Here is a 19,287-nt window from a genome sequence, read left to right as displayed (position 1 = left end):
AGCTTTGCAGTAGCCAGGTTTGGTATGAATGATGAGTGTACCAGATCAGGGTGAAACACAGAGGAGCGAGGGGCACTATCATCTTTGTCACTTCCAGAAGAACAGAGCAAAAGCTTTCTGAGTGCAGAGTCTGATCCTCTTCACAGGGCTGCTGTGCATGTGTTGGGGTGAGCAATGTGCAGGCAGGGTGATAGGCCACTTTGACATCCGATTCCTATTATTGTGGCTAAAGAGGCAGTGAGCCATGTGTTAGGAACGCCCATGTGGTACTTGAGATGTAACTCAAGTACCTTATAACTGGTTATACTTCTTAAACTGGTGATATTTTCCACAGGTGATGGGGAAGGAGGCCATCCTGCCTCACAGACCACTTGCAGAGCAGCTATTCCCAGCAGGCATCATGAGCAGCTCCGTCTGGCTGGCTGCGGAGTCCTTTTCTCTGTAAGAAGAAAAGTGGTCAGGATGGAGGGGAAGGGAGGTACTGAACTCCTTTGACTCCTCCGAGTTTCATGGCAAGGATGGGCTCCGTGTGACTCAGAAGCAGCAGTGTGGCCGGGCAGACCAGCTCTGATCAGGCAGTGAATGCCCGTGGGCTGCGCTGCTGCTTATGGAGGTTCCTTGTGCTGCCTCCCACCCACTTGTTCCAGTCCAGTGCTGTCACCTTCATGTCTCAATGCAGAGGTGATATCCATGCCATGGGCCAAAGAGTGGGCATGACGGAGCTCTGAAAGTTAACAGAGACCTCTGCATGTCACAACTACAAAAATAAGTGATTGTAGAGTGAAAGCAGGGGGGAAACAGCAATGAAAAAGGAAGCCGCAAAGTCTTTGGTAGCTGATCTGCTCTCCATCTCTCAGAGAGGTTTTACTGCTGTCTCTGGTGTTCTCTTATGGGGAGCAGGATATGTGGGTGTGTTGGAGACATGAATTCCCAGCCTTTCTCTTTGCTGGAAACCAATTGCACCCAATATTAACACAAGCGGCAGCTGCTGGTTGTCCCACTCCCCATGCCAGCTGGCAGCTGAGTCTGTCCCAGCAGCAGCTGGCACTGCTCACCCGTGCAGGTCACTGAATATGCACTGTGTCCCTCCCAAAATGCCTGGAGAGAGTCACCGAGCTGAGAGGCACTGAGTCACAGGAGATCTGTGGAGGTTTCTTCTGCCAGGAGAGCAGTCTCTGAAGTCAAGCTGCTGCTCAGCCAGTGCCTTGCTGGGTGCCATGTGCTATTTGTAAAGCTGAGTTCTTAATACAAGAAAGGCCAGCTTGTCACTGTAATTTAAAAATCCTTTTGCCGTCTAGGGAAATGTCAGCAGGCAGAAACAAGTAATGGGATGGTTTGACCCAGACACAAAGAAGCTGTTGTTTTCTGCCTGTCCCGGCTCTCAGTGGTGTTGGGTTGCTCAATGCTGCTCAGGAAAGCAGCTCTGGAATTTCTGTGCCTTCCATGAAGGCTGAAGACATATGAAGTGAAATGCCTCTGCCTGAATAAACACCTGCCAGACTGTCATGGGAACAGTTGGGATGCTGAAATGCAACAGGGTGAGGACTGGCACTGGGCCCAAGCTGGGTGTTGGGGAGAATCCTCTGGCAAAGCTGACATCTTTTTTTTGATTGCTTAGTTTCCACCTGCAGGTGCAATTGATACCCAGGTGGTGGAGTGACTAAACTTGCCCACTGTTGCTGCTGCTGGGTTCAGCTGCACAGAACAGTGGGGAGGAATAGAGGAGAGGGGATGGGTGTGAAAGGAATTCCTGTCTCAAGAACCACAGAAGCATTTTCATGCCTGGGATACTTTCCTATTTGCTTTCCCCTAAGGTGGCCCCTCTCACCTTGGAGACAGTGTGGCACCTGAAACCATGGGCCACATGACCATGAGGTTATTTACAGCTGCAAAGTCAGGAGCAGATGACACATTTTGCAGGTTAGAATCCCTGCTGGGGCAGTCTGAGGGATGGATGTGGGGGAGCTGGGGTGTTTCAGAAGAGGATATCAGGGTGACAAACCTCTAAATGATCCTGGCTCAGAGAGCCTGTGATTTGGCAGAGGAGAGTGGAGGCTGTGCTGTGCCCACACTTGGCCCACTGATCTGTTTTCTGATCCATCCCACTCTTGAGGAGGCTTGTTCACAGATGGTGGAAACTTGCCCAAGGCATCCTTGCCTGTCCTCATCAGCCATAGTGAAAGGGAAGGGACACATCAGGAATGATCCAAGTCGAGGGAGGGGAGGAGTTGCAGGGGGCATGGTGCAGATCTGCATCCTTCACTGATGTGAAGAGCCCGAACCTTTTCCATGCAGTAACTCTCTTTCCTATGGAGCCCTCACATCCCCTGGAACTCAGCAACATAGAAAGCAGCAAGCACCTGTGTCCAGTTTGTTCCCTCCCTGTATTTGCTAGATTTAAGGTCCAAAGCATTAAAGCAATTAGGTTTAGTTATCGCAAAGAGTGTCCTCGCATACCTGCTGTCTGAGCACACTGCATCTGTGAAAGGCTGGTGCCAGGCAGTCCTATGTACTGGACCACTCTCAAAGGTGAGCAAGCGCTGGCTGTGGAGAGCTCTGCCAAATGGGACCACAAGTAAGAAAACAAGCGTCAACCTGAGCACTTCAAATGGTCAGTCTCGAGAAAGAGCTAATCAGAAGGACCTCACAGGGCTCTGTGCTAACACTAGTGCTATTCAACACACTTGTCGTGCTCTGGAGAGGAACACCAACAGCAAGTTAACAGTTTACTTGTGGCCCACAATTATTCCAGAGAGGCAATCTAAAGCTGACTGCAAAGCATTGCAGACAATCTCCTGGCACTGAGTGGCTGGGCACTCCCTGGCAGATGAAATTCAGTGGCAGCAAATGCAAGGGAATTCCACGAGGAAGAAAACAGCCTGGCTGTACAGATACACTGAATGGCTTTAAGTCAGCTGCTGCCAGCAGAGAAAGAGATCTTGGATTCATTGCAGACAGTCTGCTGAAAACACTGTCTCAAGGCTCTGTAGAGTTCAAAAAGCCAAACAGAAATGTTAGGAATGAGTACAGAAGGAACAAAGAACATGATTTTGCCTCTGTGTACTTCATGGTCTGCTGAAAGTTTGAAAGTTGTGAGTGCTTCTGTTTACTCCTTTGAAGAGCATAGAGAAACACTAGTAAGAATAGAGAGGACATCAACAGTGATCAGAAGTAGGAGATTGCTAATCTTGGAACAGAGATGCCTGAAAGGGAATTACAAATGGGACGGAGAATGTCAACAGAGAACTAACATTCACGCAGTTCCATATCACAAAAACTAATGGCACCTGATAAAATGATTAGGCAACAAGTTTAAAACAAACAAGCTATGGACTTTTCCACGTAGGCATCAAGGAATAATGGAACTCATTGCCACAGACCATTGTGGAAGGTGGTGCATGTCCTAAACAGCAGGCTGATGGAAGGTGATGGGATGTAGTTTAGCTTCCTCTGTTTCTTGTGCTTCTTTTCTTAATACCTGGTGACTGCTAGAGAAGAGATACTGGTTCTTCAGTCTTGGCTAGTACAGGCCATCTTACATTTTTCATAAAACTCTTTTTTTTTTTTTTCTATAGTCATTTCCCAAATTATTATCTGACAGCTGATGAGATATTACAGGAGAAGTGGAAAGTGAAGCAATGAGCTGGAGAAGACCGCAAACTTCCAGATGGAGAGCTGACACCTCTTATGGACATTCCTAATGTTCTGTGCTAGGCCATGTCATAAACCAGAAATAGGGACTTTTGAGCGAAAGTAAGCAAAGATTGTGGTCATGTTTTTAAAATGAGAAAAGCATTGTTTTTCCTATTAGCTTTGCCAGGGCAGTAGGCGTCCTTAGACATTTAGGAGATATAGGTAGAAGAGAGACATACTCTTCCCTTGCTGGACAAGCAGTAAATATGCTCTGGCTGTCTGATCCAAACAGTTACACCTGTCCAAGCAGGAAATGCCAAGTTCCATATCAGCAATGAAATTTGGATTCTGCCTATTTGCAACCATGAGTAGAACATTTGCAGAAATAACTGAGAGTAAAATTTGTCCCCAGGGATGCTGGTCTTTCCAGCTTGCACAGACTCATTGCTTGGGGCTGAATTTCAATTGAGGAGAATAATTTTGCATGAATAAGCTGGAAGGAGGTATAAACTGTCCACAGACAATCTTTGCAGAGGAAAAGATAACTAGCTACAAGGCCAGGGCTGTGGGGTGCTGGCAACAGAAACATGTTGGCTGTGGCTTAGCACAATTTCAAACAGCAAGCGGTCCTGGCCACAGCCTGTCCGGGGGTGTTTCACAATGTAAGATCCTGTCACAGCTCTGGGAGGGGGAGAATATACTTTCTGCAAACAAAACTACCTTTTAGTTTATTCAGCCCTTTCCAATTCAAATGCCTTGATTACTGATGTCTGCCATGTCTTAATGACCAATGTCTACTCAGGGACTACAGCTTTTAAGATGATACATGTCCTGAACCATTTCAGCTGTGGTTCTGCTTTTTTTCCTTGTTCTGTTCTGCCCAGTTTCTGACTCCACCTTCTTTGCCTGCCCACCCTCCTCAGTAGACAATGTTTTTCCATTTAATTTTATGAGACAAATGTAAGGCATTCTCATCCCCTCCCCCAGGCCTGGAGAAGAAAAGCCCACATCTGGAGGTCATTCACAGCTGGAAGATCTCTTTGGCATTCCTTCCTTTGAAATCCAACCCATGTAACCTTCTGTCTAAATACTCTGTGCAGGCATGGCAGAAAGGGGCTTTGCGAGGGGAGTCCTTGAAGAAACCTGTGACCCCTACACCCTTTTGCAAGTGCCAGGCTTAAAGATTACAGACTTTCTTCCCCACAAGGCAATTGTTATTTGGGTTTAGGGCTTCCTAGTTTTGAGGTCTCCAAATACCCACTCTGAAAGCAATTCAAAAAGGAAACTTTATTCTTCTGTGGTGTTAAACATACACAGCAACAGTTAAATGAAGCTGTCTGAAGCATTGTGTAGGTTCCACAACTGATTTTGTCCGAACAGTCCTTCCAGTGGCCTGTGGGCTGCATTTTGTCTGTACAGCAGTTCACCCAGACTCCTAGTGCCTTTTCTACCACTGAAGAATAAAACTTTAGGTCTCTTGCATCCTCCCCGCCCACTTAGAGTAAATTGCTGTAATCTGACCCCTGCTTGCCAGGAAGGTGGATAATCTGTGATTCCATTTTAAATACCTTCGAACAGAGACTTACTTGTTATCTTTGCGTTTGCTTAGCCTGTATATGCTTTCATCTGTGACTGCATTACTGAGTGCTTTACAATGCTAGCAACCACACTCATCATCGTTGTAAATGCCCCTGTCATGACTAACAGGACAAAGATCATTGAGCTGCTGGTTTGGTATTTAAGGCCTGGCACAGAGGAAGCGGGTGTGTCTTTTCCCTAAAAAAAACCCAAAAAACGTGAGGGGGGTGTCCTGTTTGTTTCCCAATGGGATTCTGTCTGCTTTTATGTTCTGATAATGACCATCAGCTCCCTGTGCCCCGTAACACATCCCCTTCCTGGGGGAGCTCACTGTTCTGGCTGTTCAATAGCCTCGTGTGTTTCGCACGGTATTGGGTCTCTGGGACCCAAGTGGGACCAGCTACCTTAACTTCTGGTGTCACACCAAGGTACTGTTCCACTCATATTTTATACCTGCTTGCCTGCAAGCATCCGCCCCGATGTTCCTTCTTGTATTGCAAATCTGAGCAGACTAGAGAGGCTATGTTCTTCTACATTAGTATAATTTGGGAACTGTTCGTGGTTGGTTGTTGAATTTTTACTCTTGAAGTAAGTGAGCCTTATTCTGAGAAGAGTCGATGTATGTGTATGTACATGCACTCAAGAGGTGGAGGAATATATTATAAAAGTGCCATATCAGTTTTCTAGTTCTTAGCCTCTGAGAGATTAAAGGCATCCATTCACCTTTTTAAAAGTTAACTATTGCAGGATATGATTTATGCTGTCCTGTTTCACTTCATACTACTACAGGCACTGTTCAGCTCACGCGTCTTAGCTGAGGTGATAGTAATAAACTGCTGAACAAGAGTGACTTAAGCCATGACACAATTTATAGGGACTTGTCTGACTCAATTTAGCTTTCTAGGCTGCCCCATATAATGTAATGTAATATAACGGTCTGCACGTATCTGGGCCATATTCAGCCTACCTGCTACCTCAGTTTGACTCACGTTGTGACTATTTTCCTGAGAAGACTGCTGAGGGAACAAGGGGTTAATGGCTCTGGGGAAAAAGTGACTTGTTTTTTCTTTTATCAAGCTAGAATTGTTCTTTGTGTGATACAATCACCAGAACATCTGGAATAGACATGTATTTTGGGGAATATGGCTGCTTGTGCCGAGAGCTAAAGTGTCTCTAAGGCTTCATATACCCAAAGGAATACCTTTGTAGCACTGGGATTAAATTTGCGCTGGTATGAAAGACAAGCACAATGCTCAGTAGTCTTACTGACACCTTATTCTAACAGTTTGGGAAAACAAACCAAACCGTATTATTACTAATGATTATTACTGTTATCTGCTCCATGGCAATGCTGAGAAGCTAGGGCCCCAACGTGCTAGGTGCTGGTCAGAAATATAATGAGCCACCACTGTCCTTAGAAGTAAATGCGATGCTGACATGCAATAGTGATCACTAGTGTGGCCATCACAGAGATCTGGGTCCTTGTTTCAGAGTGCAAGGGTTGGCCTCTAAGGAAGCCATTTTCTTTTCATGTGCTCTTCAGTGTGGATACTTTGGGGAATATTTCTAGACATGTGATGCTGACCTTCCCACCTCAGTTATTCTGTTGCTGGTGACCATATGGCTGACATCAGGAGCAGTGAGACCTGCAGTCCTATCACACCAGGATTGTAGGTTCTTCGCCTGCTGTGGGCAGCTGGAGATGGTCACAGCTGCTGCTCCCACAGGCTGCTCTGGAATTGTGATTTCTTATCACTTCTGAAAATCTGGCTCTTGCTCTCAGCATTGCAAGCAGTGTGCTTCCTTTTGACAGGGGATTGAACCAGGGCAGGGCAGGGCTGGGACAGGCAGTTCTGAACAGCTGGGCTTGCACACACAGTGATGAAACTTTGTCTTGGAAGGATGGAGACAAGTGGAATACACTGCTTAAGGGAGAAGATCCAAAAGAAAATAGCTGGAGTAATGGAAGGAGTTTGAGTGAAAGGAAATGTTCAGTTGAATATCAGAAAATCTTTGCTAGCAACTGACTTTTGTTGGTGTGTGGAATAGCTTCCCAAGAGAAACCCAGTAATGGAAGCCTAGCCTATTGGTTCTGGTCTCCAAAACTGGACTGGCCACAGGAGAACACACTGCAGGCCAGAAAATGAACTTGCTTTGGCTGGGACAAAGACTATGGGTGTAACCCTGCACCATAAAAAAACAGTGCAAGTGTTTCCAGTGACCTCAGGGAACATAGTCTCCTTCTAAACAGTAACCCAGTGCTGATTTTCCATCTCTCTTTTACACTCGAAGGTGTTTCTTGTCAGTAGGGTGGTGGTGGCAGAGTCACCAGGATATCCAGAACTGTGCCTTTCCATTCAATTCTGCTGCTTATTCCCTTCAGGCAGCTGGTAAGGAATGGTGCAAGAGTCTCTGAGATGCACAGAGCATTGGGAGGAGGGAGCCAGATCTACTTCCCACCAGCAGGGATGGGAGAGCGCACATCCACCCTGTGCACTGTGTATGAGGCCTGTAAAGCTGTATTTATTTGATTAACTCTGATCTGCTCCCAGTCTCTGATCTGGCAGGGGCAGGGAAAGGGGAAGGAATAGATGCCCTTCTACCAAGCTTGTTCTTACTTCACTTATGCCCTCTGCTCCCCTGGGACTCCTCCGTCCAGCAGCCCTTACAGCAGAGGCAAGTGACACTTTTTTTGCTCTCTCGTGCTGATGACTGGTCCCAGTGGAAGTCTCTGTCTCTTGCCAGATGTATCCCCAGGGAGCCACCCACCTAGTGCTCTTTACAATCCTTTCTGGTGTTCCCCAGTTATGCTAAGGTGTGTTAGTGCTGGGGTGCACAGGACAGCATGAGAAGGGTGGAGGCAAATAGCTGTGGTTTTAAAAGTAAATAATTTAAGCAACAATAACCTCTCCACCCAGGTAATCACAGTGAACAAACATTCTGCATGTCAAAGGTGTTTCTGGAGATAAGGGTTAGCACAGTAAGTCTCCTGCTTTCTTAGCTGTACCTAGTGCTCAGCACTTAATGCCACCTAGCTCTCTGCTGAAGGCAAAGCCTCGTCCCTCTAAGCAACAGTGCCCCAGTAGAAGTTACCAGTCATTTTTCAAGGGGAAGTCTTTGTGCTGACAATAAGCTCCCAGTGTGGCAGGTATGGTGTTTTCCAAGGGGGCTGGATTTAACCCCTAAAACTTTGCCTTTGACTCAGAGAGTGCAGTATTTGTCTGGGGGAAGAGAGAAAAGGGGCAGATACAGAGTAAAATTCTGATGGCTGGAAAATTCAGCTTCATAGTTGCAAACTGCACTTGTGCTTGCAAAGCAGGCTGAGGCTTTTGTTTTCCTTTTTTTCTTTTTTAATTACTCATGCAAATACCGCTTGCTGGAGAAAATCTCTATTTCCTCAGCTACCCACCCAAGGACAGCTCTACAAAAGAAGTCCTGGAGATTGCTACCGAAGATTTGGCCTTGTGACCTTCCTGCCATATATTGACAGGCGATTACCATGTTGTGATGGTTGCCTAGCAAGGTGGTGGCAATTGTGCTGAGGCAGAGTGACAGCTGTGTCACACCAGAGGGCTGGTGAGGCTGAAACTCTGTAATATTTGTTTTGCAACAGGGCGGTGCTTGCATCAGTGTATCCCCAAGTCATGAGCGTGAGAGTAGTGACAGGGTTACGCTGTCTACGTGCTCACCTAACTTCTATCACCAGGTGCCCTACAGTGGCTCCCTGGTTTGGTGTTGCCAACATCCCTGCGGACAGAAATGACTGAGCCTTGCTGTACTCGTAAAGACAAGAGCTACTAGAGTGGTGGAGTGGCGTTTCTGTAGACCTGTACAACCAAGCTTGGAACTGTGTCAAAGAGCAATGCCTTACGTATAAAAACATCCTTTCATTTGTAATACAGTTATTTTTGCGTTATGACATAATGATCAAGGCCGTGGCATGTAGGAGTCCGTGGGCTCTGATGCAGAAACCTTCTTGTGGATGGCAAAGATAATCAACACAGCCTCAGTTGTATGGCTTGAAACCTTATCAATGGTTAGACTTCAGAAAGTGCCAGGGAGGGATCCTGTTATCAGCAAGTGCTTCTAGTGGGGTTCCTATGGTGGTAAAGTTTTAGCCTGATGGTACTGAACTCATTTATCAGGAAAATTTAGTTGGTGGCATATTTGCACATCACACAATTAATAGCGGGGACGGCAACAACAGCAAGGTCAGCTCAAATTGTGCAGGCAGAGGTGGATCTCTTGAGTGCATTTCAACAATGAAATGCCACAGCTGCCTTCTGGTAGCAAAGCGTGTATGTGGGATGCGCCAGGGAGACTGAAGACAGTATCCTGAAACACAGTGTCACTATAGAGGATACAGGCATCACAGTAAATAATCTTTAGGCTAAAAACCCCAACAGTTGAGGAAAGACATCACTCCTAAATGTATAAGCGGAATAGCAAGTGGGACATTTTCATTTTTTCAGTCCCACTAACCTTTGTGTCCCAGCTGAGCAGCAGAAGTGTAACTTGGCTTCCTTTAAAGTCTTGGTCCCCTGAGAGCTCATGTCAGGGACCAGATTAGTGTATTGTCCAGTTGGCCCGCACCTGTAAGATTCCTGACCCTGGAAATGAGGTACACAGGTGAGGACGGGAGGAATTGTGCCTTGTGCTATGCTCATAAGGTGAAGGGAAGCTGGGAAGGACATGGAGTACAGGCATGGCTGGTGAGATCATACTGGAGCACTGTCTTCTGTTTTACTGTTTGTATTTCTCAAAGGATGCTGAAAACTGGAAAGGACTCAAAATGTAGTTTATATAAGAGAAAGTTAAGAATTGACTTAATCACAGTCTACAAATACTTCACTTGGGAGAGAGATTTCTAATAGTAAACAACGCTGGCAGAAAAGGTCTTGTTGAAATCTAGGTTACACCTACACTAGTAAATAAAGCGATCCAGGGCCAGTTCTCTGAATGCGAGGGCAAGTGGCATGGCATCGCTCTGAATAAAATTTCTTCTCCCCCAAAGAAGGTAGCCTTGCCCAAATCACCTGTTGGAAATGATGCCCTGACTTGTGGTGTCAGACTCAGCCCTGCTGTTAGGAGAGTACTAGCTCCCACAAGGCAAAACTTGCCACAAAGCATGCTAATAGTTTAACAATGCAGAAAATTGCCTGTCAGGGCTTGAGTGCATGGTCGGAGCTGCTTAGCTTACTAATACAGAAGTCACCTCAGTGGCTGGCAGTTGAAGGCCATCTAGATATAGGGTGTGCACTCCAAACTGCAAGGCTGGTTAGCCAGTGGGGCAGTTTAGGGACAGTAAGTTCCTTGTCATTTGAAGTCTTTCAGTCCAGCTTGGATGTCATCCTAAAATGACAGAGATGTAAGAGAAACCATGGCTTTAGTGTGGGCAGGAGAGAGCCTGAAGGTGAATGCTGTGCATGGGGTCAGAGCAGGTATCTGCAGTGTTCAGCAGATGCACCTGTATCCCTGAAGGGTGTGATCACTACAGGGAAAGCCTCTGTGAGAACCTCCTAATGATCAGAAAGAAACTCATTATTCTCCATCATCACTCCTAGGAGCCCTAAGCTCTGTGGAAAGCACTTGATTAAATCTCTCCACCTCGAGGGTAGGAGATGGAAGCGGCACTCCCTGCACTCCCTGCTGCTCTCTTCTGTGGGAAGTCTCAATGCCTACACATAACCTAGTAGATGAGAGGGGCTGTAGGGGCTCAGAAAAAGAGAGAGAAGCTTTCTGGGGGTGGACATTGGCATTCCAAGCCGTGGCTGTTTTCCAAGCAGTGATGGAATAAGCTGGCTGAGATCCTGCAGGCATCAAGTCACTTTCCCTGGATGTACATTTTGGTTACGTACTAGTGAGCCTGGTGTCTGAGTCAGGGCCCCAGTGAAAGCCTGGGAGTGAGGAGGTGGAGAAGGAATAGTACAGGAATCTTCCCATTAGTAAATACAGTAAAGAAGGCCAGATTAGAGGTATGGCTCCTCTGACATCCCTGCCTCTGCTTGCCAGGATACATCCCCAAGACAGCAATTGGCGCTGTCTGGGACACCTTGTGCCTTACCAGATTTGATCTGTGACCCACAGCTTTTTTCTTTAGCAACAACAAAAAGACTTTGGTAGCTTTTCTGTCTAGAGGATCTCAAAGCCTCTTGAGGACCCCATTTGAGCTTTTAAAAGAACAGTTTCCAAATCTTCAATGCAGAGGTTAAGCCAGCTGTAAAAGTGGCTATGAAGGATTGTGGGGAAGTTCAATCATTCAGAGTTTAATTTTCATTTAATAATTATTAAATGCATTTTAATCTCTGAAGAGGGGAACAGCAGATCCACTCCAGCAAAGCTGTGAAGCACACATTCAAAGTCTGTAACAGACTGTGGGTGGAAAGAAACACGAGTAAATTCCAGAATGGTTTTGTTGAGAATCTTAGTAATATTGCACTTCAAACATCACCCAGATGCATGACGGTGCACTGCACCCAAACCCGGAGCATGACGATTGCAGAGGGACATGTTATCCTGGACTGCTGTGTTAGCCCACACCAGGAGGTGTTCCAAGGCTGGAATAGTAAAACATGTGGTACAGTAGGACGATGGACTTTCCTAGGGCTCACTGAGGATTGCTCAATACAGGTTGGACTTCAGGTACCCATTAGCAGAGCCCTGGGGCATCCTTAGGCTTGCAACACAGACAGACTTACCAGGAGTGGTAAAGGGCTGTGGCACAGGCCTGTGACCTGCTTTGAGCCTCATGAAAGGGTAGCGGCTGACCTGTGACTGCATTCAGTCATGAACTGAAATGCTAGGGATTTTGAAAGTCAGGATTGTGGTGCATTGGTAAAGCTGCGTGTAAGGCTTCAGGACTGATGGGAGTAATTAAAGATGTTTGTTGTGTCCAGCACTGGATTAATGAAGGAGCAAAAGACCAGCTCTGCAATCTCTGTTTTAATCCAGCTCTCTGAAAGCTGATTTCAAAACAAAGCAAAACAGAAGAGAGAAGCGGGGAGAGAAGCCCCTAATCAAATGTTCTGCTAACTCAGAAATCCTTTGGTGAAAACTAGCAGGGGAGAGCCATGCAGAGAGCTAGACCTGAGCCTTCCCACTTCTTGCCCAGTGCTGAAGACTGACCACAAGTGACTGCAGCATGCTTAAGTACGGTCATGGGTCTCTCAAAACCACCCTCTTTACCATTGACCTAAGCCCTAATCCTCACCCACGGTGTCCTCAGTGGAGCTCACCTGCACGTGCATCAGCCCGGTGGGAGCAGCCCCTCTGAGCTGTGTTCCCTCCTGTTCTCTCCAGCCAGTCTTTCTAGTTTCACAGCCTCTGTGATGCTGCAGGCTTCTTTTTTGTTGTGTGTCATCCAGGAAACACACCCACCTCTCTCTCTCCAGCTCCATCTTCTGCCTCGCTCAGGATTCTGTAACTCGTGTGAAGGAATTTCAAGCAATGCAAACTACAGCCAATTTAAAAAAAAAATCATAGAAATTAGAGACAGGAAAATCTTGCTAGCTCATCCAGTCCATCTTCTCACATTCTAGCCCAGCCCAGTTCCTGCAAGATTCTTACCTACAGCACATTTTCCAATGCATTATCCAGTCTGGTTGTGTACGATTTAAGCAATGGGCATCCTTTACTTCCCATGAGGGACTGTTCCACAGATGACTACTTTTCACTGTTTGGAAGAGGTTTCTGAAGTTCTCTTTCCATTCTGCCTGACCTAATTTCTCTAAATTCTGCCCGTGGTAACATGCTAGCCAAATGTTCTCCTTCCTTCATGCTTACCCTGTTCAGGTGATGGCAAATAGTTCTTGTTCAGTCAAGCTTTTTAGCCACGACGCTTAATACTTAGTTGTAAAGCTCAGCAATTATAATCCTTGGCTACCTGGGAAAGACTAATGTTGAGATTAGCATTTTAATGGGTGCGCAGAACATAGAAGACATTGCTAGTAGTGTTACCTCTTTATTATAATAGTCATTTGACACATCCCATCACAAGGTTTGGCTTTGGTTGGTTTTGCCTTTGCCAAACTTGGAGCCAACATCTTCTAGCTCACGTCTGCTTCAGCTGTTTTATTGGGTTCTTTTTGGTTTTATTTTTAATTTCAGTCAAAACCACTTATCTGTTTCTGAGAACAAGGCTGGCAAGGGGTATATTCTGTTTTATCCACATTTAAAAAAAAAATCTTGATGACTCTTTCTTTTAAGAAAACAGCTTCTGAGCAGTGTCTTACTTCAAAATAAATCACAATTTTTCTGTCAGGAACACACCTTTTGCCATCTATGACAAAATCCCCCCTGAATTTGGCTAAATAATGAGCCTTTGAGTAATTGTAGCTTGAGCCTGCTCAGAAAAAAATAATGGGGGCCAGGAAGGACAGTTGTTTATTATTATTTTTTTTAACGGTGGGCCTCATGGAAATAATAGCACATGATTTAAGGCCCAGGTTACAATGCACTTGCACAAAGGGCCCTGGCTATGGCTGCAGGGTCACCTTACTCTGGCCTCCCGGGGCCCAGGATGGTGTCACCACTCCCAGACTCCTCCTGCCCACGGCCAGGGCCACCCTGGGGATGTGATGTCCCCGCTCTGTGTGTGGGACCTAGGTTGCCCAGGCAAGCGGAAACCTGGCTGTGAGGAAACAGGGAGGTACAGAGAGAGGAGGAGGAGACAGAAAAAGAAAAAAAAATCAAAACTGAAAAAACAACAACAACAAAAAAACAGCAGAAGAGAGGGAGACGCCCAAGTTCTCTGCTGGCAGTCTCTAAAATATTTCTTGTTTCCGTTTCCACGGACTGGGGCCCTCCCTTCCCCCAGGACCTGTAGGGAAGCCTTGGCGCCCCACAGCTCCCTGGCCACAGCACACACGTGCTGCATCCGCCCCGCACCCGAGACGGTGACACCGCCTGCTCCTGGCACTGCCTGCTCCCGGCACTGCCTGCTCCCTCCGGGCCTCCAAGGCATGGGGTCGGGGGCCCAAACTTTTGTCACTGCTGCCCTGTCCCGACCTGTCCCCTCTCCAGTGCACAGCGAGCCCCGCTGTGCTGCCTGCCGCAGCGTGCAAGGGCATGGGAGGCATGAGCACTGGGGCTGGCGCTCGCCAGCAAGACAGTCTGTGAAGCCACAGCTCCAAAATGCCATGAAGGAGTGGAAAGGGATCTGAAATCCTCATTAAATCTGGGAAAAAAGGAGATGTCCTCAGTCCTGGATAATTACCAGGACATCCAGAAAGATAAAAGGTGCAATTATAATATCTAGCACCGTTGTTTTCAAAGCACCCACGGTAACATAAGCCCTCTGCTCAGTGCTGTAAAGAAAGCTGGTTTTAATATTCCCTTTAGACCAGCATATTAGACCTTGGCTCTTCTGACCTGTGCTCACTACCATCTCTTCTCTGTCAGGGAAGCCAAGCTGAGAAACTCCCTTGTGCCTTCTGGCCACCCTGGTTGCTGTACCTCTTGCTGTGCTGCCTCTTTATTCATGAATTCTTCCCCTCCCAGTTTTCTCTCCCCCCTTTTTTTTTCTTGCCAAAGCAAGGAGTTTTTAATAGCTAAAGAACGAAAACACCTCCCACGCCTCACCTCAAAAAAGCTAACTCTCTGTCTTACTCACTCTTTTTGATTTCCAAACCTCTCCTGCTAGCTTAGAGTCTTCCTTTGAAGCACTGGTTCCTCAAATACTAGTGTGTGAGCATAACTTTAGTAAACTGTGTCGTTCCAATGGCCTCAAGGGGACAATCCACGTGAGTAAATAATTCAGATGTGGGATGGAGACCATGGCATTTAGCAGAAATGGAAAAGTTTTCTGTTGAATATTGTGATTTGGTTGGAATCAAGATATTACAAGGGAATATACTGACTTCAATCCAGGATGGAGTAGTATCTGCCTTGCAGAAAATTTTAACAGTAGTCTTGAAGGTCTTCAGGGTGCCTCAGCTGTATTGATGCAGGTGGAATGACTAGTTAATCTTTGGAGGCTTCCTCTAGCTCTGCTTATTCTGATTCACCATAGTGAAATGGAGGAAAACATAAATTGAAGTAAAGAACAATTGCTTTTACTTACTTATTTCCATACACGAAACGAAAGTGCAATGTGGTTCAGCTGTACTGTTTCAAATATTTTTTGCTTTAAAACTGGTATTAAACCTTTCTTTGACTCCCGGACTACCTGCATATTTTATGTACTCTTTGCACAGATTAATTTTAGATCCTCAAGTTTTGTCATTATCAGAACAGAGTGTCTCTTTCCCACCAGCTTTGTGCTGATTCCAACATCAACAAGGATCAGCTGTCCTGTAGATTTGCATCTGTGGGAACGACTATGAAGACCCAACTTTATAGTGTAGGGAAACAAGAGCTGTTTTTGAACTATCAGTCCAGCCATGGCAATGTGGAGTTCAGCACAGCTTACTCTACTCCATTTCTGGACTGAGGTTTGTACCCTGCATTGTGCTCCATATTGCTGCAGCAAAATTGCTAGCAACACCCAATTAAAACAAGCACTGAATGTTTACTCCCCATCACTGCCACTGCTTTGACTGCAGTGTAAATGCACCACTAATGACTTGGCCAATGGGAGGGGAAAATTACGTGTCAGAGCCAAGTACAGAACCAGGAACTTGGGCTGTCAGCCAGCTTGTTAGATCACACTGTGTGCCTCTAATGAAATGCATTGATTTGTGACTCTTACAATAACATTTTTAGGAAATCATTTCACTGGCTATTTATTTGTGCGTTGGAGCAGCCTGATGAGGTTAGAAAACTAAAGCAGACACTGCTTACAAATCAAGAGCAAAATTTTAAGAATGAGGTTAATTAACCATTGGAATAACTTTTCTAAGGATGTCATGGGTTTTCCATCATATCCTGTTGCACATCTGATACTAGTTAGTCGTATAAAATATGTGCTATAGCTCCAGCAGGAGCTCTGTGTATCGCTAGAAATGATTGTCAAGTTCTCTGGGTTCTGTTACACCGGAGATGAGACTATGTTGTTGTAATGGTCCCTCTTGACGATAAAAAAACCCATGAGCCTGTGACAGCCATTGAGTCTGGGTGTTTGTGGTTCTGTGGTGTAACAGACTGAGATCCCATAAGTGGTAGATTTAAAACTGGCAACAATTTTCATAAAGGGGACTACCAAATTACAAAGACGCATTCTGCAGAAGTGGATGCCCTGCCAATCCTGCGGCTGATATAATGTACTGTGATGAATTAACGAGCTCAGAAAGAATTAACCCATCAATGGGTTAATTCTAAAATTTAATTCTAAAATTCTAAAATGACAGACTTGATACATTTCAAAGCATCTGGTCAGATCTCATGGAATTCTTGGCTGCTACATGTTCAGTCAGAGAGAAAGAAATAGTGGGGAGAGTCCATGATCACCTTGTAGTATTTCACTGGATGCCTCAGAAGAGCAGATGGGGATAGTGAGCAGTGGATAAGGTAAGCCTTTATCTACTTGGGAGTTCGTATGGACCCTTTCCTGGACTGAATCCTCTTTAATATCCTTATAGATCTATATAAAAAGTTTTCTTTGTCTTGTCTGCTTACAGTTTATGGTTGGCTAAATTTCACAAATAACATTTTTTTCTGTGTGCTCAGGTGAATACATCCTAGAGTTGCCAGAGTTTAAGTATTCTGTGAAAAGTAACCCCCTTTAAATAGCCTTATGTTGCCTACCTAGAAATTGAGGCATCTAGAATCTCTAGTGAGTTCTCAAAGTCTGTGTTGCTGCATTTGATTTTTTTTTCATGTCTACTTTCTATGTGCTTTTTGAATCGTTCATAACCATAAAGATTAAAAAAAATCCAGCCAAGTAAGACTTGTTTTGAGAAAAAAAAAAACGAAGAAAAAAAAAAAGTAGGGGGAAACAAAAAAGTAGTTAGGTCCAAACTAGTGGCAAGCTTGTTTGTTCATCTTTAAGATGCATTTACTTATTCCAGTTCAATCTCTATTTCTGTTCTGCCACAGACATGATGTCTAGCTATGTAAGCTGTTCATGTTTAAAAACAGAATTCACCTTTAAATGTGCTTAGACTAGAAAAAATATGCCTGGTGAGGTCATTTGCAGAGCAAGAGTTAATGCATCATGCAAACAGCTAAATAAAGGTTACAATCTGAGTGGAATTATTCAGAGCTCAGGGAGAAATCTGGCATTTGCAGTCTGTCACTGGGTTTGAGAAGTCTGGCTCTCTCAGTGTCACTGCCACCCGGAGACATCCTGCTTTCTGTGTGGCAGTAAGGGAGGGCACTGCAGCGCTGGACGGTCTTCCTGTAAAAACAGCAAAAACAAGAGCGGTGGGAAGTGTCATGTGTGAGGAGTGTGTGGAATGAGGGGTGAGTATGAGCCCGTCTTTGTCCAGGTTTCATAGAGCAACGTTATGGGTGTAAATAGCCGCTCTTCCTCCTCTCTTTTCCTCTTCCTGACAGCTGAAGAGCCAATGTCAGGACAGCGTATGATCCCTGGTATTCCTGGGGAGGAGGGCTGCATGGAGGGCTATGAAGAGCTGTGTGCCTCTTGAGACGTGCCAGTTAAGTATTGCAGTTTTTGGGCCCTATCTGGTAAGGGCTTCGCGCTCTTCTTTTCCATCAACATCCTTGGGATTTGAGGGTGCCACTTTGGGGCACGATACACCCTAAGTATGTATGTGACACAGCCGGGATAAAAATGCATCACTTGCAAACGCCCGGGCTTTTGTAGAGTCAGCAGTCTCCGTAGAGGTGTTGTGCTAGAATTGTGTTTTGCATTTTGTTTCCTTGTTTTGTTTTTATAAGCCAAGCACTTGGCTGATTGCGCAGGAAATCAACTGCTATGGGCATTCACTTCAATGGGTGAACCTTAAACGAGTCACCAGGGACTGGCTGCTGCTGAGTTCAAAGAGAAAGAGACATCCAAAACCTCTAGCCAAGCCAAGTTATGGTGGGAAATGTCAGATACAAGGAGAAGAAAACTGGAAGGCACAGTAGGGTGAAAGACATACAGCTTGGTTTTCCTGTCCATAATTGGTCAGATTAAGGCGAGGTTGGAATGGAGATTTTAAAAAACAAAACAAAACATAGAACTTTGCTAAGGGAAGTTTGTTGACCGTCAGGAAATATCCTCTGGTGTTTATATTCTATGAGCTATGTGCAATAATCTGGGGATGGAAATATGTTGAGAAAGTTAATATGGTACTTGACAAAATACTGGAAAATGTCTTAGAAAGAATAGTTCCATGCAGGGCAGAAGGTGGAGCAAATGCCCTGCTAAGCTACGCCATTTATTCCTCTTTTTGTTCTTTCCCGAATGATTTCAGAAGTCTCCTGAGGCTCAGATAACTCAAAGATAACTCAAACCCCCTATATCCGTAGGTGAGGTAAAGAGGTTGTGTTCATAGAAATGGAAAAAAGAGAAAAACAGAGCGGGAAACAATATAAAGGGAAGGAACAGAAGTCTAAACTTCGGTGTTGCTTCCCCCCCCATCATGCACCAGAGCAGCAGAGACTCCCAAAAAGAAGACTAGAGAAAGATTGCCATCTCCTGGAAGGATAAATATCTGCCATTATTCAGAATATCTGAATCTGAATCTGAAATCTGATATACATATATTTTTGAAACCATAGCATATTTCTGATAAATTTATTTTAAAATCTGAATTCTTATCCATATAAGTCTAATTCCATCCCATTTCATCAATATATATGCCGTGATCCCAGCTTTAGAAACTGACATAGCATCCTGGATTTTAGTGAGACTCTCATCAAGCTTAAAACTAGGAACATGATAACATTAAGGATTATCAGTAGAGAGATGGACTTTACCTATTCTTGAGCCTGAAAGCCAGGCTTTTTTTTCCCTGAGCATTTAGAAGCTGAACTTAAGGTGTCCAGATGTGGAGAGACTGAGCAATGAAAAAAAAAAATTACCGCTCTCCTTTTAAGCAGCATCAGCTGTTATTCTACCTATTTCAATAAATTAAGTACATCTGTGTCAAACAGAAGCTTTTTATTAATCAAAAAACCTGCAGACAGTCCATGGAGCACAGAAACATTTAGCATTGCTTTCAGTTAGCCCATCTTAGAGATGATTATCTA

General features: G+C 45.2%; 1 protein-coding gene across 6 annotated transcripts in view; it reads left to right on the top strand.

Moving 5' to 3' along the window:
* GSG1 (germ cell associated 1) overlaps positions 1–19,287 on the top strand; it is a 49,623-nt gene that overhangs the window by 18,395 nt on the left and 11,941 nt on the right. The window contains exons 1-2 of one of the 6 annotated variants that reach the window (XM_087764882.1): positions 14,844–14,951; positions 17,644–17,775. The exons of 1 other annotated variant lie outside the window; for it this stretch is intronic. In XM_087764882.1, coding sequence (XP_087621008.1) covers positions 17,713–17,775 — 63 coding nt within the window. In that variant the 5' untranslated portion in view covers positions 14,844–14,951; positions 17,644–17,712. Of the gene's footprint in view, positions 1–14,843; positions 14,952–16,524; positions 16,657–17,437; positions 17,551–17,643; positions 17,776–19,287 lie in introns of those variants that run through there. 4 more of the 6 variants (XM_087764881.1, XM_009475316.2, XM_087764883.1 and 1 more) reach the window with 4 other exon arrangements.

Source organism: Nipponia nippon, unplaced genomic scaffold, assembly GCF_047370975.1.
Source record: "Nipponia nippon isolate SJK-2023a ecotype South Korea unplaced genomic scaffold, ASM4737097v1 scaffold_3, whole genome shotgun sequence".
Classification (NCBI taxonomy): Eukaryota; Metazoa; Chordata; class Aves; order Pelecaniformes; family Threskiornithidae; genus Nipponia; species Nipponia nippon.
Note: the sequence above shows the minus strand (reverse complement) of the source record. Positions and strands in the feature narration are given on the sequence as shown.